The 23,175-nt window shown below is 36.0% G+C and overlaps 1 protein-coding gene across 1 annotated transcript in view; it reads left to right on the plus strand.

Moving 5' to 3' along the window:
* Positions 1-15,174, plus strand: part of LOC121420283 (short transient receptor potential channel 5-like) — a 31,336-nt gene extending 16,162 nt beyond the window's left edge. The window contains exons 8-18 of the mRNA XM_041614860.1: positions 652-839; positions 1,359-1,504; positions 4,190-4,335; positions 5,168-5,784; positions 6,604-6,799; positions 7,629-7,820; positions 8,519-8,581; positions 10,226-10,347; positions 11,324-11,456; positions 12,604-12,884; positions 14,231-15,174. Of these exons, the coding sequence (XP_041470794.1) occupies positions 652-839; positions 1,359-1,504; positions 4,190-4,335; positions 5,168-5,784; positions 6,604-6,799; positions 7,629-7,820; positions 8,519-8,581; positions 10,226-10,347; positions 11,324-11,456; positions 12,604-12,884; positions 14,231-14,243 (2,097 nt within the window). The 3' untranslated portion in view covers positions 14,244-15,174. The remainder of the gene's footprint in view (positions 1-651; positions 840-1,358; positions 1,505-4,189; positions 4,336-5,167; positions 5,785-6,603; positions 6,800-7,628; positions 7,821-8,518; positions 8,582-10,225; positions 10,348-11,323; positions 11,457-12,603; positions 12,885-14,230) is intronic.
* Positions 15,175-23,175: the final 8,001 nt, after the last annotated feature.

Here is a 23,175-nt window from a genome sequence, read left to right on the forward strand (position 1 = left end):
GCTTGGCTATCTGTTCTTGGCTATCTAATATTGATCTCTATATACATATTTACATTTTTTTTCACTACACTTAAATTGCTCACAAGACTACTGAAAATTAATACATTTACATGGACCAAGTCTAAAAAAATAAATATATGCATAGTTGTTTCATCAAAAATATAAATATGCATATTTATGCATCCTTGGAATTAATTTACAACTCATATGCAGATAACTTGCGTTTCAGATTTTATTTACAACTTGTAAAAATTTCAAATTTTCGACTTTTACAAACTGAATAGATCTGGTATTCCAGGACATTGTAAACGCATTATGGACCCTCACAGTATGGAGGTGTCTGGGCATATAGTGTCGAATTATATTTTTTAACATTTTTGTAGTCAATGGAATCAAACGTAGAAAAATGTTATACGATCATTGCTAAGCTTTGTGTTACGGGTCCCCGGTGAGCGTTTCATCAATATTCTTGTCCGACAGGCTGTTAGATCTGACAACTTTGCTTGGTTTTAATCGGCTGAGACGCACTATTACTGTTTGTAATTGTCGGATAAAATGGGACTTGGCGGATTCAACATCCTACAAGTCTTCTCAAACGCTCCCTTGATAGATTATATGGATTATGACGTTACTTTATATATTTCGTCACAGTTTGTTGCCCATCCCAACTGCCAGCAAGCGGTATCGGCGCAGTTCTACCGCCATTTGGCCCACCTCCGCGACAAGCCAGCCATCTTCAACCTGCTGGCTTTCGTCGGTCTTGTCTTGGCGTTCCCATTCGTATCCATACTCTACAAGCTTTCTGTCTCCAAAAGGATTCGCAAGCTCGTCAGAACTCCGTAAGAGTTTTTTTATCTGTTCGGTCTAGCATGCTTTTGAGGAACCTTATTAACTTTGTTATTTTTTTATTTATCTTTCATTATTTTAGAGGGAGTGACAAGATAGCAGAAGTATCCCCCTTTCTGGTATTCTTTTTTTATTTTTTTTCCTCCCTGCTATCCTTTTTATCTGGGATATTGTTTACATTTTACAGATTTAGAAAAAAATGTAGGTTTTTTTTACCATTTATACATCCATACAATGTGAAATGTGAATGATGCTACAATAAGAATAATAACGATATTGATGATAATAATATCAATAATAATATCAATAATGATGATAATAATAATGATGATGATGACAACAATTATTAAAATCATAATAATAATAATTATGTTGATGATGATAATAGTAATAATAATTATAATCATTATAACATTGAAACTGGAAAACTTAAATCATTTTTCAGTTAGTTCATTTTTTAAAAGTCAAAGATGTAATCAGCGAATCTCTTATTTTTCCCCACTTGTTTCTAGCTACGTGAAGTTTGTTATGCAGGCAGGAGCAGACTTTACGTTACTCGCCATTCTAATAAACATAGATACATCGTCTCATCTGATTAACGTTTACTTGACCCAGAACCAGTATATTCTTCATATCTTTCTCCTTTTCTTCGTGCTTGGTGAGTAGGATACGAACCCATAGACACACCCAAAACCCACCTATACTCACCCTCACACACTCATCCCTTCAAGGAATCCCACGCATATTCGTACATTGGCCCCATGAGCCTCTGAACCAACATTGACACCATCGCACTCCTGTCTGTTCCTCACGCACACACACAAACACTCCCTCAATGCACACCTAGCTCACACAAACCCACATTCATGTGTCGAACACACCTTAACCCACACCAATTTACATAAACACACCCCTCTACAGTGCGTATCAAAAAAAAGTTTACACTTTGAAAAAATCCTGTAAAATTATGCATTTGTAATATTTTGAAGATTTTGCCACATTTTAACATTGGTACAGGTCCATTAAAGCAAATAACGATATTACTGTCGAAAAATATTTCCGCTTGAGTGAGCACCACTTAATTTTGAAAATTTAGTGAAAAATGATTTGCGCAGAACATTGAAATAGTTATGCGAATAAAAGTAGACCGTAATCATGAAGAACACATGGAATTTAGCTAGTAAAATTAATTTGAAGATATCTTCTACCTTGTTAGACTTGTTTCCTTGCCCAAAACACTTCGAAGAGTGCATTTCACCCCACCCCACTCCCCCACACACCGAGCCTATCGTGACGATATTTGCTTTACACTGAGGTGTGATTTACATGGAATGGCTTAAGCTTGATTTTCATTATGTTTATCATTGCTAAACTTGAGAAAAGTTTGGAGAAACAAGTATTAAATGAAAAATGAAATGTAAACCCACTTTCAATGATAAAAACTAAGTGAAAAAATGCTGGAGATGTCTGATATAAACTTTTCTTCAGAGTCAGTTATGTCCTCAAATCCAGCTGGCACAAATAGGGTAAAGGTTGCTTAATAAGAGTTGAAATTTCACTATGGGTGGCAAAATTGTTACAAAATGCTGGAATGTATCAGTTTTATTTCAATTGACTAAAAGTGCAAGGGAAATGTATGATAAATCTTTCGTAGGGTAAGTTTGATTTCACCTTTTCCCCTTGACACAGCATGAAAACGAGCATTTCTGCGCAAACAGATTTCTGCGAGCTTTACAAAAATGGACAATGCTCACTAAAGAGTAACATTCTGACAAAACTTTTACTTTCATTGGATAGATGAGACCAAAACCCAAGATTATATGTGCAAAAATTACCCACATGTTGTATATTTTTAAATTCCCAGGGCTTTTTCAAAGTGTAAACTTTTTTTTGATACGCACTGTATAGACCTCACATCCCTTAGCCCACACCCCCATGCACGCATCCACTCTAAGAAACTCACACACATTTTTCCACACTCGCCAATAATCCACATCTCTCATACACACACCCCTCCTTGTACCTCATACACATCAACACACACCCATAACACACATCATCATCATACGCCTCGCACGCACACTCACACATCCGCACACACATACACACACCGACACCCTCGCGCATATCCTCACTGTCTCTCATAAACATACACCTACACATCCTCTTATTTTCTTGAAGGTCATTCCAACATGAATTACAGAATTATTTCACCGTTCCTGTATTCCTGATCAGATCATTGGGTGATTTCAAGTTCAGTGTCGACCTTTTGGTGTTGGTGTTAGGTCAATGTTTACATGATTATAACACCAAACATAGAATGAAGATGGTCCCGAAAAGTCACTCACTCGTTGTATTAACATAGTATTACATATATACCCCAATACATTACAATAATTTCTGTTGATTAAAATATTTCTGTAAAAAAATGGATGAAATGCTTCTTTACATATCAAAGACGAGTAATTTGAAAATGAATTGATTTCAAATTGAATTCCTAAATTAAGAAACTCGGAAAAAGCTGGTTGCACTTAAAACATCATGAAGCTGATAATATTTCTAGGGCATTAGGGTTTGCCAAGTCGTTTCAAGCATATTTCAAGGCATTCCTGCAATACTAGGATACCACACTAAATGTATTCGACGTCTATCTCTGCTTATCTATTTTATTCCTAAGTGAGCACATTAGACCCTTTTTATCTAATGAATAGTGTCTTCTTTGATAGAGCCTTTTTCAAAATAAAGAACCAAATTCTAAGATTTTGTTTTTAGTGTATTTTGGCTACCAATGAAAGTTTGTTGAGTTTGACCTTTCCCTGACCTTGCCTTATATATTCTAAATAAGGACTTCTGAAGATGAACTCATCAAAATCCAAATTAAAAAAGTAAATACATAAAAAATAAAAAAAAAATAAAAAATACAAAAAATAAAAAATAGCTTTCTTCAGTCTAATTTGTCATTTAACGAAAATTTGTTGATCTTTTGACATTTCCGGTCATCACTTCTTACGAGAGGTCACAGGTATATAATTGTGTACAATTTCTTGTTCAGTATAACAAGACAAGCAATTTGATGTTTAACTCGACACAATAGGGGCAATTTCAAAAATTGACCCCTATTGACCCCATTTTGACCCCTGACATGGTCTGATGGTCAGGATGCCCATTAGAAATTTGTCACCAATGTGGAGGTTGTTCCATGTGATGTCACCAATCACATAAAGTGAAAAAATCAGACTTAGCCAATTTGAAGAAGTAGATGGTATATGCTGCCTGACTATAATCTGTATTTGGATTAAAAAAAATGCACAACTACCTATCTTTATTGATTACGATTTTTTAGGGATAGCCTGGAAGGAGGTTCATTTGGCATATCTATGGGGGATCAAGAAGATTACGTCATCCTTCACACATCTCAGAGACACGTTGATTTCAGTCCTGCTCTTCGCCTACTTCGTACTGACATTCGTTAGTATTTATCAGGAAATGGTAAGTTTTCACAGCCGGACGATACCTGTACAAAAGTACCTACTATACGACACCTAGATAAATCCTTGGTATTTGATTGGTTGTTTGATATCGATCATTCGGACCATTTTACAATGACGTCTTCGACCGTGCAATTTAGGATCCATTTATCTTGCAATCTTGAAACCATACGATTTTATCCATTGCACGCGCGCAATGTACACGACATACGCCATAATCAACAGACCGAGTTTGCGTGCATGATCATATTTTGCATCAAAATTGATAAATAATCTAGTTTTAAGTATCATATAAACCATTCGTGCAATGGACAGAACACTTCATTCGGTGAACGATGTCATCTTTCACCTCATGAAGTATTCTGTCAATTTCACTTATAAACATTATTATTATAAAAATTATGTATACTATACAATAAATATTGTGCGTTTAATATTTACTTGGTCTCAACCCACTCGGTCTAATTCTTGATAAATAATGTGTTAATGAATGACGCTGAAGATCACCATCCAATGGCAAAATGGTTACATTTCAACGGGATCACTGGTACACATGTGTGGTATTACAAAGCCTTTATGTTACTACGTTAAGGTGTTCGGTTGTATTAGTTTAAAATCTTGGGAAGAATCAGTGAGATATTATTTTAGAGCATTTCAAGGAAAGATGAGAAAGATTCAATTTAATATTTTGTGTGGATAGATGAATTTTGCAATTAGGGTACATAAATAAGAAATCCCGAAGGGAAAACATGTAATTGGTGTTAATCTTTAATCGATTTTTTTAATCATTATTTATTCGCTACGCCTTTCATCTCCTTATCATCGATGTACAGGGGACATGCAGAGCTAATCCATATGTACGATCTCTTCGCCAATCTGTCAACGACACACCAACCATAGAACCGGCAGCTATTCAAGTCATTGATGACTTCACTGTAAAAGTCAAAGACATAACCAGACTCAAACTCCAAGACATGTCGATCGTCCTCAGTGACCAATCACAGGAAGTAGTTGACACCATCATCCGCGACATCATTGACGATCTCGGTTGCGGCTGCACGACATCGACTGCCTTGCCGATGGCTCCAGAAGTGAACTTATCGGAAGCGCAGCCCACTGAACTTCCACACTGCGAATCCTCTTTCTTGTCCAGGGAATGGAACGACCCATCCCTGATCGGCAATGCTATCTTCAGTGTCGTCACCGTGCTCACATTCTCGAGAATGATGTCATATCTGATTGCCAACGAGTACCTGGGCCAGCTGGTCATCTCTGTAAGTGACATGGTGAAAGGGACATCGACTTTCTTCATCGTCGTCATCGCTGTCATCATTTCTTTCTCTTCTGCGATGACCTTTAACTATAGCATCTACAGCGAGGAGGATGGAGAGAGATGCGAGGCGAATCCCGCCGGTGATGGCTGCGGCCAACAAACTTACTTCTATAAAAAGTAAGTATTAATTCAATTTCATATAACTTACTTCTATAGAAAGAAATAGTTCATTCAATTTATTCAAAACTTCCAAACTTTTTTCTGAACAATGACGTGTATTTGAATGAGAAATTATTTTTGGGGGGGGGGGTGCTCAAATAGTTTATATGTTTGACACGTTGCAAGGGTAATCGGTTGTGTTCTAGCTCTTCTAAGAACATATTAGAACGCTACTGAGAAATTAAAAGGGTTCTCAGTTAAAAACATTAGATAAAGGTACGCATGTACAGATGTTGTAAAAGTGTTTGATTTGGAATAAAAAAAAAATTAAAATAGGATTCATTCAGTTTCAAAGGCTATTGTACCACCTAATAACCACACGGGAAAGATGATACCACACTCGTTTTTCACAGTATGTTCACATTTTGAAACTGTTCTAAGCGCTTTACAGATATATCATTAACCCCTGCATTCGTCGGATCCTGGATGCCCCCATACAATGTATGCATTTCTCCACTCCCTGGGGAGCATTCCAACAAGAGTTCCAAGACTCGATTGCTAGGCATACTACATAAGCTTTCGCATCCTACTGTGTACCATTGTAACACCTGTTTGGAAAGTGGCAAATTGTGGATTGACGCCTTGCCAAACGACGCTAGGACATGGTGGGATTCGAACCTCTGATAGCAAGGCGAGAGTCAGAACCGGTACACCACAACGCTTCCACTGTTTTGTAGGTGTAACTTTGATTATTGTGTTTTGCTATTGCTTGTTGTTGTTGTTGATGTTGTCGAGTTAGTGGATTTGTCTTCAAATATATCCCTTCTCCTTCTTCAGTCTTGGTCGCAGCATGCTGAGTCTTTACTGGTCACTTTTTGGTCTGATTGACCGGAAGTCCCTGAGCCTGGAGGGGATGCCGGCTGTCGTAGAAGGTGCAGGAGGTCTTCTCTACGCTTCGTTTTACATCTTTGCCGTCTTGGTTCTACTCAACGCCCTCATTGCTGTCATGAGTAACGTCTTCAACAAAGTAGAGGTGAGATTGGTCGATTTCTTGGATAATTTAATATTACACGTGAAAAGTGTTCACACGTAGTATTAAATATATATCATCTTTGCGTGCAATAATAATGATAGTCCTTTATTCAAGACTAGTTGGCAGCTTAATTGTACAAACTTTTAGAGATAAAATTACAAGGAAACATAAATACAGCAATACTACAGAAATAACATCTAATACTAAAATATTTACAAAACATATAAAACCAATTTACAATACTTTTTGTTGTAATATGACTACAAAAATCAATCAGCAGAATTATCTTTCAAATATTTATGATATAAGTTAACGTTCTTGCATAACGTTCTTTATTCGCTTAATAGAAGACAAACATATAGAAGGGAAAAATTAGTGATATAAAGCAATTGAGTTGTAATACCAGTTGGACTATTGTGGATGCCGAATTTTGAATAAGAGACGCGGAGTGAATTTCAAAAGATCAACTAGATACATAAATACTAAATTAGATTGATTTAAGAAAGTGGATGAGCTGACAAGAGCTACAAGCTTGTTGAGGGTAGTTCCTATGAAATAAACTACTGTGCGAATGATATTTTAAAGAAAAAAAAAATATATATATATCATCGATACTGAAATGGGAAATGATATGAGAGATAATGGAATTTTAAAAAGAAATTCCCTTCATGACATACCGTAAGTACATTAAAATTCAATTCAAAGGACTTCATTCTATCTTGATTCGTCATGAATTATAAATGCTACTCTGGTGTACATCCGTTTTTACATCGACGCATGGTTTTGGAAATTCATATTTCATTATTTTATTCTTTAAAATGTGCTACAGGAGAATGCCGACATGGAGTGGAAATTCGCCCGAACCAAACTTTGGATGAGTTTCATTGACGATACCATAACGGTCCCACCGCCATTCAATCTGTTGCCGGATTGCAGCAACATTAGACGACGGCTTCGGTTGTGCCGGCGGAAGTGTCGACGTAACCGAAAGAACCTGGAAGAAATAAACCAATGTTCCTTAGTAATGCCATGGTCACATTTGTTCTACGGCGGCCGTACGGCGAGTCGAAAACAGCCGTTTTAACATTTTTCTGTCCAACTACATATAGGTGGTTTGAATCAAAATTGATAAAACGGCTGTTTTCGACTAGCCGTACGGCCGCCGTAGAACAAATGTGACCATGGTATGAGGATGATAATCAAATAAGGTGATAATGTCAATAAACAGAGAGCTTTTGGGAAAAAAGATACCCCCTTAAACGACACGACCCCATTATTTGGGCCTAAAAGGTAAATGTTTCAAAGGGATATTCACATAAAGATCAAGTCCACCCAAGAAAAATGTTGATTCGAATAAACAGAGAAAAATAAAACGAGCATAACGCTGAAAATTTTATCAAAATCGGATGTAAAATAAGAAAGTAATGACATTTTAATTTTTCTCTTATTTATCAGTCTCCTCATTTGCATACCAACCTGGATGTGCATATAACTGTTTTGTGAATTAAGCGAAACTTTAAAATGTCATAACTTTCTTATTTTACATCCGATTCTGATGGAATTTTCAGTGTTATACTTATTATTTTTCTCTTTGTATTCAAATCAACTTTTTGTTTGGGACGGACTTGTCTTTTAACAACATAAAGAAACCTATTTCTATACCGTCCATTCATTTCAACTGTTTATTTTTTTTCATCTCTCTTTTTCTCCTTCTTTCAGAGAATGGACGAATTGCAACTGAGAAAGAGAACATTTAAACGAGTTGATTTAGCTAACTATCAGGTACGATTGCATTCCCGGAATATACTAGGAACTCGTTTCATAAAACGTGTTTTAATAACAATTTTGAAGTAACGGTTTAAAGCTAGTAAAATACTTTGTATTTATCTGGCCAATCGTAAACTTGTGATAGAAATTGTGCATCTCAGGGGCCGCGAAAGCGGGGGGGGGGGGTTGTGTACAAAAACGTAAAAATTACCATAAGATTGTGATATTTTGCATGGTCAGCCCCCCCCCCCCACACACACACACTTTGAAAACCGTTCCGCGGCCCCTGCATTTGCTGTCATAACAAGTCTTTGTAAGACAGCAAGACATAGATCCTAAACGCGGTACATTATTGTGTGAGTCCTGTGTGTTGTAAATCCGTACACACAATGTCTCATACTGCGTATCACGGTTTGTACCACTGTGCGTTCATATTGTGTGGGTCTTGAACACAAAACTTTGAGCATCTCAATCAGGTGAATGTGGATGATCACACCATCAATACGAACATAGTCGATGTAATCGATGTGTACATTATAATCACTCTGTTAAACTTGGTCAGTTTGACAGTGTACCAAGTCTTCACCTAGTACGTCCACGATGAGACTCAGTGTTCTTATTTCAGCAGGCATATACTGTAGGATGCAGTGGCTCATATTATTTTGTATAATTTCAAGACAAAACAGTATCTGCTATTTTCATTCATCTCGAATTTCATTGGTCGAACTGTACCAATCAATAATTGGGATGTGAAAAAGAAGAAGCGCCATCACATGTCAAAATAAAAATAAATCGAGAGTTGCCCGAACTTGCACCGAACTCGGATTAAACAGCCCCAACCCTACGATCTGAATATTACCGAAACAAGATTATCCATTATCGGATTTTGAATTACAGTCGATTTGCAATACTAGAAAAAAGTGGGAAGTGATTCGATTTTTATTTTAAATCATTTAACCCCTATGTAGCCTACCTACTCGCCAAATTCAGAGCAATCATTATCAATCGTATTTAGGTCTAGGCGTAATAGCTCTTGGCTTATTTAGGAAACTTCGATTAAATATTTCTGTGATGAAAATTTGACCATGTTTCGATTTCTTTTACAATAAGATTTTCAAGAAATTATTTATTTATTTATCAGAATATATTTAATCATGTACAAAAGATCAGTATAAAACTGTTTTTCATCAATGACCTGATGAAAACATAAAGAACAACATAAATCATCACATCATACATGAAAATAAAGTCAAAATCTATGTCAAAGATAACAATAATTAGTAACATAAATAAACAAATATTGTTACTTAAATGATAATATAAATCAAACTAAAGTATTTTAAGTTATCAAAAGGGAACAGTTACTAATTTTAAAACTACTAATTGTATAATTTATTCGCTGATAAAAACACTGAACAATTAAATAATTATGGCATTATAGAAAATCGAGTGAAACAATAGCAATCAGTTATAAATGTATGTCTAAAACTATAAAATATCAAAGGGTTAAGATCATTACAAATAATAGCAACGTGACAACAATGTTAAAGAGGAATAAGGAACTATATATTACAACAAATGAAATATAAGTAAGGGTTATTATGGACAAAATCATTGGATTACTAAATTACGTAATGTGTAATATCGTTTTACGCTTAGCGGATCATGCGTCGGCTTGTAGAACGTTTCATTGCTGAGCAGACGGCCCAAGAAGCGAATGCACAGGGAGACATCACCGTGGCTGATATCCGAAATCTAAGGAACGATGTCGTCTCATTAAGGTATGAGGTCGTTGTCGATCATGGGAAATATCTTCCCTTCAAAATGTTACGCAGTCTTGTTGAGCATAATTATATCAAACTAGCATCATCATCTTAGTCATCATCATCGTCACCATCATTATCCTCATCACTATCATCGTCATCGTCATCACCATCACCATCATCATCACCATCATAATCATCATCATCCTCTTCGAAGACATCGTTGTGTCAACATCATCGTGATCATCATCAAAATCACCATTAATACTAATTTCAGCATTAGTATTATCATCAGTAAAATATTTTCTTCGTTTAAATGTTTCACAGTTTAGTAACTATATTAAAGGCCCAGTCAGTATTGTACAATGTTGCTCAAAACTCCCTTCTGCATATGATTCCTTAAAGGGGAAGTTCACCCTGAAGAAAAGTTTGTTGTAAAAATAGCAGAAAAAATAATAAAAAAATATTGCCGAAGGTTTGAGGAAAATCCATTAAAGATTAAGAAAGTTATTAGAATTCAAAGTTTTGGATTTGTGACGTCATAAACGAGCCGCTGCCCCATATTATGTTATGTAATATAAAATGCATGAATTTCAAATTTTGCATGGTTCCTGATGACTTGATTTTGTTTCTATCCATGATCGGGTGTGACATGATTTGTATATGGATAAACAAAAGGTATAGTAAAAAACATTTACAATTTTCTGAGAAAATGAGATTTCTTTAATTGTTTACCATTCGCTATGTAGGAATGCTGCTCGCATATGACGTCACAAATCAAATAATTGAAATTCTATTAAATTTTTAATTCGTTGATGATTTTTTTTCTCAAACCTTCGGCAATATTTTTTATTTATTTTTTTCTATTTTAACAAAGTTTTGGTCAGGGAGAACTTCCCCTTTAATACCGCATCTTGATGATTTTATGAATTCACTTTTCTTTGTTATGTCACTCTTTTCTTCAAGTTGTTTTTTCGGTCATCTTGTATTCCAGATACGATACCTTCAAGCAGTTGTGTCAGATGAACGAAGAACTTGACAGCACGAAGCAGCAAAGCACTGATATCAGCGGTCAGTCCTGCCAGGCTAACGTAGTGTTCACACGAACAGACAAGATTAAGAATGAGGTAAGGTTCACACGGGCACTAATAACAAGAAAATATACTCTAAAAAATCTACAAACAGATCTACAAAAAATCTACAAACATAAGCAAAACATGAGTCTTGTCATAGAAACTACATGCAGACTGAAAACGGTATGAAACTAATGGAAATAAGCAATACCCTATTAATGGTACGTGAAGTTGTTTTTATTGCGTTGTGGCCCAGTGGATAAGTCTTCTGACTTTGAAACAGAGGGTCGTGGGTTCAAATCTCAGCCATGGCGTAATATCCTTCAGCAAGAAATTTATCCACATTGTGCTGCACTCGACCCAGGTGAGGTGAATGGGTACCCGGCAGGATTAATTCCTTGAATGCACGAGCGCTGAAAGGCAGCTCGAGCTAAAGCCGGGGTAATAATAATAATAACAACGCGCCTCGGAATAGAATATTTCTAGATAGATGGCGCTATACAAATGCCTATTATTTTTTTCTCTGAATTAGGTATGATGGCAGAATTACATCGCTGACATGGGCTGATCAAGATTCTCCAAAGGGGATGGGCATTTCGGTTCAGGGAACATTTTGACAAGCAAAAAAGGGTTTTCACTCCAAAATGTACAAAATGAAGGTCAATTTGTTCCAGGAATAATTTGACAAACAGAAAAAAAAATCCTCACTTGCTTTAATATGCTTGACATATCCCCTAACCCCTAAAATATTTGTTGTGCCTCTCAAATGGGGGGGGGGGCCACGGGCCAGATGTGCCCCCACCTGGATCTGCCACTGTTCGACAAAACCAACCCCAGACCAATTCATAATAACGCAAAGTAACGCAATAACTACTGCGTTATTTTGAACGGCATACAGTCGGTCAAATTGATTTCGGGTCCATTGATAGTTGCTGTGACATGAAGAAATTCACGATGCATTTTGTGATTTGGGCTGAATTTCATTTTTGCCTCTTCGTTGTATTATGAGCGTCAGGAGTGCCCCATGCCCCCGGCCCCCTCGGGTATATTGGCCCACCTCTTCCCCCTACCCATATGCGTCCGATGATATTTATTCCATTTTGACCGACTCACTAAACCGTCATGAAAAGAACATGGTACCCCCTATTCTTTACTCATTTTACTTTCAACCCCCCCCCCCCCCTCCTCCCTATACTTTAAGGTGGATGATTATAGCTCTCGGCTGGCCGACGTCCAATCAGAACTCACCCAGAAGTTAGAGATTCTTCCCGCCCTTGACGAACTGATGCAGGAGTTGGCGCAGATGCGTAAGCTACAGGGGATGCCCAAGAATGTCGGGAAGAAGGTACACGACATCGTAGGCTATTACGAGGAAGTGAAGGAGATCGTGGAGAAAGAGAAAGAGAAGAAGCACCCTCCTAGAAGCAGCTCGTTCATACACTCGATGCTGAACGTAACCACGAAAACGGAGAACGGGGAAAAGTAAGAAAAAAAATCGATGAAAAAAAATCGATGAAAAACAATAGTGAATTCGGCCAGGCAAAGAAATTAATGATAGAGAATAATGAATTTGATAGACCAGTCAAAGAAATTAAAGAGCTAAATGAATTAATAGGCCTGTCAAATTAATAAATGAAATAGAATACTATTAATACATTTTAAGAAAATTAATACTTATTAAGATATAGCAGATATAAAGATACAATCATCGCCATCATAAACAACAACAACAAAAGGGTGACTCTCACGAAGATATTACTTTAATAACTTTTGTTCATATTAAACTAAACACAATAAATAGCAATTTTATGAGGCGTATAATGCAGGAATAAATAAAAAAAAAAATATGTAGACGTGATATACTTTTTTAAAGACTATCATCAATACGAATTAACACAAAGTAGTAGAACTAGGCCGATATCAACTTGCATAGACTTTTAAATCAGTCTCACCCCTCCCCGTGAATATCCGTATTGTTCTCTTAGTATAGGTTGCCAATTTCCATAAGACGCTAACATTGTTTAGTTGAAGCCAAGACATATGTTCCATATTTCCTAAGACATATCGCCTCATCCTCCCTGGAGAATCGGTATATCAAAACTAGCCTGAAGTAATACCACGCTAGGTGATTTTCAACTCTGGATTCCCATATGTTTTGAATCTAGAAATAATTTGTGAAAGTTCTTTTCTCAGCAAACAGTTTGACTTTGGTCTTCGTATAGATTTTTCCCCTGTTTTCTTTTTCATCGATCAGTTTGTTTGGTTTGAATTCATTTTTTGTCTTCCTGCTTGTAGTTCAGTATTGTTTATGATATGTGATGATGTTTGTATAGCTGTCTTGCGTGTGGTTTGATAAGAAGTTTAGTTTAGGCGCAACTAAACATAAGTAAAACGCAAGTCCCAAATACCTACCTCTGATTTGCTTAACATCTTCGATGATGACGTTTAACAAATCCATGATTAAAATGCGTTTGCTTTTCAATTAAGTTCATTTACAGGAATATCTGTTACTGGATTGTGGCGTTGACATGAAACTTATTTAAGTAGACAAATCGAAGTATTCATTATGTTTCTTTCTTATTAAAACTCACAATGGTATTTTTTAAATATGATTTATTAGTCCATTTTATATTTTCACTTCACATTGGCGACTTTATCGATTAACCAAATTATCCAATATAGCATATTCCTTTTAAGTTGTTCGTTAATTTTGAGGCACGATAGATGATCCGGTGGAGATATAATTTCTATCGCTCTTATCGCCCTTGATTTCTCATGAAAATGTGTGTGCATACTAACATTATTTTCCCCTATTCTTTTGTTTTCAGCACTTGGTTATAGAGGGCGCTCGAGTCTCTTGCCTGGCTTTACTTTTACATGCATGCAGTGGTTTGTCGTTGGCGGCACTTTTCCTTTCTCGCTTGGCTTCACGTATCCAATAAACTAATCTTATGATCTGTACAGCGCTTTCCTTCTACTTTGTGTATAATATTAGCTTCGCTTTGTTAATGAAATATGCATCGTTTTCTTGTTTTTCTGTTTTGTTTTATAATGTAGTATTTATTGGTCATTTTTTCTATTTTGTTTATAATTGTAGCCTCCATTAGTGAATTGTGAATGTTATGCATTGTTTACCCCAGGGGGCGGATCTAGGATTTGGGGGGAGGGCCACATTTTCCCAAGCAAAATTTGACAAGTAAAAACCAAAATTACTCACTAAAAAAAAGAAGGTCATTTGATCCCACATAAAATTTGACAAGCAAAAAAAAAAAAAAAAAAAGGTCCTCACTTATGAACGGCGTATATCCATTAAATATATTTGCTAGGAAATCTCCATGGGGGTGGTACACTTGTGTATTAACGATATATTTGCATAAGAGATGTTGGCTCTGACTCTAAAGGGGGGTGCCTCCACCCCCTTGATCTGCCACTGGTTTCCCCCTGTTTTTTTACTTTTGTAAGCTTCTCCTTATTTATGCAATCTGATTTGGCGTTTTTTAACACGATACCTGTCAAATGGCTTGCTGCATGTTTTGGGGTTTATTTCCAATTTGTTTCCAGTTTGTCCAAACAACTCGTCTACTAATCATTTGGTCTACCATGAATTCGTCCACTCTCCACATGGTCTAATTTCCAATTCGTCCACTCACCATTTCGTGTAATAACCAGTTGGACCAATTATATAGCCACTTAGTCCATATACAATGTGGTCTAATTATAGTATATTGTACAAAGTGAATGAAAATGAAATGGATATTAGACAAGGGTCCTGTTGCAGAAAGAGATGCAATTAATCGCAACTCTAAAATTCATTCGCAATTTGATTTTCGACCAATCAACAACGCGCATTTGGGACTTGCGCATGATTTTCAGAGTTGCGATTGATTGCAACTCTTTCTGCAACGGGCCCCAGATGGCTATGAGACGAAGTGGTGATTGGACCAAAAGGTTGTAAGGCGAAACATTGATGGACGAAACGGCATTAGATTAAATGAAATTAGACCTTGCGGTTAGTGGACTAGTTGGCGGTAGACGAATTGGCAATTTACCGTTTAATTTTCCGTATCGCTAAAATTCGCTTACATAATTCCTTATAACATGTACAACGAAGCTAACTAACATGACTAATGTTAACATTACTGCCTCGACAAAATCTTAATGTTTTTTTTGCAGTATTCCTCATTTTCATCCTTTTCTTGAAATCTCTGTATCAATTTATGTAACATAAGCATGTTAACATGTATATCTTTATGATGTCTCTATTTTGTATTGACAATCTGACATTATGCCCATGTGCAATTCTCTGTAGATTTCTTTTTATCGGAACTGAAAAAAAATGAATTGAATTATAGTATCATCTTACCATTGATTGTTGGCACATTATATCTTGGAGGTGATTGCTGTTGGTTCTGCGCTCTAAACAAAGATTGAGAGTCAATCTGTGTTTCAGTGAAAATCAACAGTGCTATTCTGCTCTAATCAATTCTTATTTGCATTGAATGATCGGGATGAAACGTTGCAAAAACAATCAGTAATCTTTATTCCGAATTGGAAATTGTGAGCTACCAGCTGTAATTTTATTTTGCTTGTATATACTGTTCATTTTATTTGCAAATTGTATATTTTTAATCTTTAAAATAAAAAACAGTTAAAGTTATGACAATTCAAATATGTACAGAAATAAATTATACATACATTATTCAAATAACTGTTTCAACCTACTCAATTTAAGGTAAGCTCTTTTGGACTTTTTATATGCTGTAAATATTTTCATAAGCTGAGCAGACTAGGCAGTAAATAAAGATGGATGAATTAAGGCAATTATTGCAGTGATTCGGCCAAGATAAGTTCACTGTTAGAAAATTTATCCTTAAACTAAAAGAAGTTCCTGCAGCAGAGTCTCGAGAACACCTGTAATCTTACCAGATTGCGTAATCTTACAGGAAATTGGTATTTGGTGTGTGTAATCTTACAAATTTCCTTAAATAAAACACTCTTTCCCCTTTTTCTAACAGACCTGTTCTGTTAAATTGCAGAAAAATTCCTGTTTCATGAATTTAAAGAATGATTCTGGTATTGCTTTCTGCAAAATCTTCTTTTATTTTTCTGTAAAATCAGGGTTTTTTTAACAGTGTTCACATTATTGTAAATATCATGTTCAGTCGTGATATTATCCGCGTTCTCATCAGAACACCTGTAATAACATGAATATGTTTCGACAGGTCGTGTGGTCCAGTGGTTAGAGCATTGGACTCATAATCGCAAGGTTGTGAGTTCGGATCCCCACTTTGATAAAAAGACCCGAGAGCCATCTGTCGTCTATAAAGTTTGGGCATTATGACTGATGAACATACACGTAAAATGTTTCCCATGTAATTGGTTATATACCGGGTGGCCGTTTCATAAAGCTGTTCTTAAGTTAAGAGCGACTTTAAGAACGACTGGTGAACTATCACCAGTGAATATACCATTTACCACAAGAAAGGATCACCAGTCGTTCTTAAAGTTGCTCTTAATTTACGAACAGCTTTATGAAACACCCACCAGTTTTGCGTTTACCAGCAAAACGCTGTCCTGCCGAGTTCCTACGGGAGTTACCCGAAACAGAAAGAGTTTATAATGAAAGATGAATACCCTTTATGAAGATTACTTCTAGTTCTTTGTCTTAATTTGGTCTTTCACCCCACCACCTGTTTATCTTTGTGGATTGAGTTCAAGTCAAGTAAATTCGGCGAACAAAAAGATTTATCTCCCGTTGTGACAAGAAATCCTTGAAGACAAAAATACAACTGCACACAGCAGTATCATCGGAACGTACAAGTAAGCAGATTGAGAAATGCCACTTTGATACGTGATGATATTAACCCCTCAAATATAACTATTGTGATACATTTTGTGTGTATGAGTACAGTAATTATGATGATGGACACTATTAGATAAAATTGACACCATTTTATTCCGCTTTCACTCGCCAAATTGGCAACCATTTTCACGTTCTGCTTCCTGCAAGACAATGGTAAAATGAACATGATCTTAACGCAACTTGATGGTAATTGTGAAGAGTACATGTTTATACACTGCTGGATAGAACACAGTGTGTCACAGTGTGGACTGTGTGAAAATGTGTGTCGCTTTCCTACTACGTTTGTTACATCGTGAGACAACTGGTTATTTCTGCTACTAAATCCTTCACCACGATGAACCTCTGAATCCACATCATCATGCATACTGTTAAAACGCTCAAATCCAACAGTGATGGTCTCACGGGCCTAATTACTAGTGGTAGGCCATAGATATTCTTCCGAGCCAACCCATTGCTATTTTTATATTTTGATATGGCTGATTGACAAAGTGTATGTATATGATTGTCCATCTAACACTGATTCTATTTTTGGTAGTTACTGAACTTCCTTTTCCCAAATTGGGAAGAAATATCACAAATTTTGGACTATATTTTGACCGGCGGAAGGATTAGGGCTATTTTGCTGTTTGAGTTGATGAATCTGCTCCCCCGACGGTGTCTTCAAACACGCCAATTTATTTTTAAAATGAGCCGGTCGAGGGGCCCTTTTCTGGTCAGATATGGATTGCCAGATATAAATCCTATCCACTGGTAGTAAACATTCGACCCCCGAATTTCATCCTTATTTTTAATGAATTTTTTAAAGTGCCAATTTAACACATGAGTCTATGGGGAATGAATTAAGCCTGTGAGACCTGTAAAGATATTTTCACACTGTGGACAATTCCACAGTGTGATTGTTCCCAGTGTGTTCACATGGTCGACTAGAGCATTACAGCAGTGTGAATGTGTGATTCGCACTGTTTAAATGCTCAAATTTAACGTGAAGATTATTTCATATTATGTTCCACACTGTGAGTACGCTCTGTGGGACACTGTGTTCGTCAATCCTTCAGTTGCTGTCATCATTATTGTCCCATTCATGCACGAATCTTTGACTTTTGGTAAATGCACTTTTCTGTTGTTTCGGTGCTGTTCTCGATCACTCTACTTGGCTGTTATTTCTGTATAAATTGGACGTGGATACTTCACATCTCATCAAATCATGAATATACCATAAAGTCAACAATGTCTTGCTTCTTTACTTGTCATAGATTGTGCAAATGCAGTGGGTCAATACTTATGGCGAATGAAGGTAGTGTATTAGTCATTGTATTTTTTTTTTTACTTCGCTGTCAAATTAAAGGCTTGAATAATGACAATGCAAAGTTTTGGTGAAATTGGTTCTTTCTTTGTTTTTATTGTGAACACACTAATATTTTAGAACAATCGATGTAAGAAATGATAGCGTAAAAGAGTCCGACATAAGGCGATGCAAAACTGCTATTTATTAATTTGGCATAATTATACTGCTGTAAAAGCTCGAATGTAGGCATATAGCTTTTGTACAACCTGGTTTAGAATATTTAATGCGAGGTTAAACAAATATTTTAAACTATAGTTTGGTATACTATTGTATACCATGTTGTACCTTTAAACAGAAAATAATAAGAAACTAAAGATTTAGTGTTTAAAGATTAAACAATAGTAACGGTCAGATTGTTTGAATATTCTTATGTTGTTTGGCATGATCAAAAATGAAGGAAAAGTATTATTATTCTGGAATTATATTTTATATTCAATAAACTAATTCAGGCACAAGCTGTGCATATATTTAGCCGCAGTTTTGTCAAAAGGCCAAATTACGTCGTATATGAATATATTCTGCCAAACTGAAAGGGACTTTCCCTGCTTCAACGTCAAGAACTGAAAGCAGGTGATATCGAAGAATATATATACAGGGATGTATCCAGAGGAAGATAGTACAGGGGGAAATGGGGCCTCTTTCTCACAACGATGTTTTGCCTCACTTTGGAGTTTAGAATAAATTACTTTTATTTATTTCTTTCTTCTTACCCATTCATTAATTCACTCATTCACTACTTATTCATTCGTTTGATTATTAAGTCATTTATTTCAATATTTATTTATTCATTCAATGTTTTATTCAATTGATTTTTTATTTTCATTCTTGTTATTTTTTGGAGGATGCTCCTGAAACATTTGAAAGAATAAAAAAATAATGTCTTTTCTTTGAGATTTTGGGGAAAACAATTGGGTTATTTGGGGGCAAGCGATGAATTTCCCTCTTGTTATTCGAAAATTCTGAGATACTTGTGCCCAGCCCCTTCCCCTTTCCACGTTTCCCTTGAACTGCCCTTCATTTTGTGTTGTGCACTACATGTTGAGCTAGAATGATCGACAGGAAGAACGTGTTTCCCAAAGGTAGTTGGTGGATGATAAAACGGGGGGGGGGGTGCAGAAGGGACAAGGGGAAGAGATCGAACGTATACGAGGGATGGGATGATATGGAAGAGGTTTACCCGGGGGGCCACTTCCATTCACGAGTGGATACCATGCGCGACCATGGGGTCTCGAAAAGCACCCTAAACACGTAATTTCCATATTCTGAAAATGCACCCCTTAACAAGTATTGGCGTCTCAAACCCTACCCTTAACAAGTATTGAAAACAAAACGACACTCTTGGCAAATATTCCCTGAAATGAACCCCTAAACAAGTACAGGAATGTTTTATTGTTACGGGTCCTTCGGTCGTCGGCTTTACCTTATTTGGTTTAGTACGACCCCAGCTATACACCTCGCGCAAATCGGACTCTAAACACGAAGTGTTGGGGCAAAAAAGACATCCTTTATAAAACATTTTAATTTCGTTTTATCATCCCCGCAAATTCGACCCTAAAGACGTAATTTTCCTAGCGAAATAGATACCCTTTTTTCATTATTTTGGTGTTTTTGACACCCTTATCACGTTACGTACGTAACGTGCCCTATCGTGAAAAAGACATTCTTTTTACGTGTTTTTTGGTCGCGCATGGTATCCACTCGTCAATGTAAGTGCCCCCCCCCCCGGGGAGGTTTATAAATTCTAGAGATTCAAAAAACGAGATATCGTGTCTCTTTAGAAATTTCTTGATGTTGGATAATTATTTTCAAAGCCTAACTCATTGCATTCATCGTCCCCTTCCCCACCCCCACTATTTTTTCTGGGGGGGGGGGGGAAACAGTAGTGTAAAAATTGCGATGAGTGACGTTATTCTGGGGGCAATGTTTTAATATCAATAATACTCATTTTTATATGGCGAAAGTTACAGTTAAATCTCGAAGCGCCCAGTGTAAAAGGGAGTATGAGAAAGAAAGAATGAATGAAAAAAAAAAAGAAAGAAAAATAGAAAGAAAAAAAGAAAGAAAAGAAGAAACAATCATATTGGACCTAAATACATCATTATAGAAATATGAGACTGAATTTAGAGAATTTTGAACTACATATGTATGCATCAGTATTAAGGAAATTCGAATTTGTGTTTGGAAAAGCTAATACTTTTAGACTTGAATAGATTAAGAGAATAACATTCTTTGATATTAAAATAAAGCTGTGTTATCATATTATTTATTCAACCATTATTCCTCTATTTTCTCCCTCTTCTATAAATTGTGATAAAAATGGGAACTATCGAGATGACTTTAATAAAGTATCTCATTATTAACACTGTAATCTAGGCGTCATAATGAGCATATAATTGTATGTTCTTTTTCTTTTAATAAACATAATTTACAAACATCACCATCCTATTACACGTATTAGAACCAAACAATTGATCCTCTGCAGCTTTACCTGTAGACTGAAAGATTGATATTACAGTCACTTTAAGCAGTGATATTTCAAGTCCTAAATTAGTCAAACTTTTCCATTTTATTTACCCACAATGCAACACCTTGACCAAATATTTTTGGCAATTTTTCACATTAATAACATATTATTTTTATACATATAAGGTACCGAAGTGATAACGTCACAAAAAAAATGTTTTTTTGTATTTTATCATATTTTGATACCATATTTTAGTAGAGTATGATGAAAATCCCCACTCCCAAAATTTGCTGGAAATCTGTCCATGGGGGCCCTCGTATATGACCTCATGAATACATAATTAGCCCCATTAAAGTCCATATATTATTAGCATGGTTCCTAAAAACATCTAGAATTTATTTAATGGGGCTAATTATGTATTCATTAGGTCATATCTGATGCCCCATGGAGAGATTTCCATCAAAATATGCAAGTAGGGGGTTTCATCATGCTCAACCAAAATATGGTATAAAAAACGTTGAAATGCAAAAAGAGAAATTGGTAATCTATGAAATAATCCATACTACCATAAATGGCGCTGCCCATGCCAACACTACCCTACACCGCACACAACATCAATGTGAGGTCTACTTGCTATAAAGATTTTTGTCATAAAAACATATTCTCTTGGAATGCTATTCATAATAAACGAACAAAGGTATAACTGTTCATGAGCAATACTCGAGACATTCAATAGCAATTTCATTCAGAGTTTTATTTTTAATAGAGCATCTTACGAACGAAAGGTAACCACATATTGGGGCTTATCGTGATTACAGTCTATTAAAAGATCCCTTAATGTTAACATGGTTTACATGGTTAATGAGTAATGAATCTCATTCTGTATAATGATTTTAGTTTCTAAATAGCATAACAACGTTTGAAATATAATTGTGAAATTAAACTGCATCTATCAATTTTAGCAGTGTTTATATGCATTATTATGTCTTTAAATTTATGTTATGGAAAATAAATCTGAATGTGAATATTAGCCAAAAAGCCCCCTTTTGTTTTGTGAATAGTGGTCCTCGATGCCCAGTTTGGAACATGGACTAAAAAGGGCGATCCATTGGCGGTAAAAAATTGCTAGGTTACGTTCTTTATTGCTGATGAATATGGAATATATATTTTCAAAAATATAATGATAGATAAGCCACAATTTAGAATTAACTTGACTGAAATGCTATAAAATGTTACCTAAAACTGTACAAAGTACTTCGATATATTTAGGGAATCAAAAATCACAAATAGAATTACCAATATATACATATCAAAATAGTATACTTCTCACATAGTCTAATACCATAAGGGCTAGACCCATTTGGTCTGTATTTGCCGTTTGGTATACACTGCACTTGTCCTTATACTCATTTCGTCTAATTATCATTTAACCCAACTCCCTGATCATGCTGATAAAACTCATTGTGATTTAGACTAATAATCATTTTGCAAAATGAAGATTTGATTTATATACAGTTCACACTTGACCACATAATTAGACTGAATAGCATTACCAAGTGGATATTAGACGAGGTGGCTGTATCCGAACTTCAAATTTATAGACACAGAACATGTTAATGGACGAACTTGGTAGTGGGCTAAATGAGATGTAGGCCAATTGGTTAGTAGACTGGTTGGGGACGAGCTAGAATTCGAAGAGGGGGGAACGATACCAAACGGGAAGTAGACGAAGTAGGTGTGGACCTAGTGGCAATTTACTGGAAACAAACTCATGGATTTTTTTTTACTGAGTGATTTCTGTTATTCCGAACTTTTCGCATTTACTACGGAGAAGCCCTCTACAACGCACCAATTCCTTTGAAAATGCAAGTCAAACCACAAGAAAGAGCTGAAGCGCTTTTGTCGAAAGTTGGTGGAACGGGAGAGCATCGGAATCTCTTGAATGTGGACAACGACAATATTTGCAATTGTTTGTCTGGTGCAAATCTTTGGATGATATGGTGTCCCAGTCCACCAACTTTCGATATATGCCTCATTGTGATTTTAATTGCCTTTTCAAAGGAATCGATGCGTTGTAAAGAGTTTCCCCGTGGTAAATGCG

The sequence above is a fragment of the Lytechinus variegatus genome, chromosome 8 (genome assembly GCF_018143015.1).
Source record: "Lytechinus variegatus isolate NC3 chromosome 8, Lvar_3.0, whole genome shotgun sequence".
Lineage (NCBI taxonomy): Eukaryota > Metazoa > Echinodermata > Echinoidea > Temnopleuroida > Toxopneustidae > Lytechinus > Lytechinus variegatus.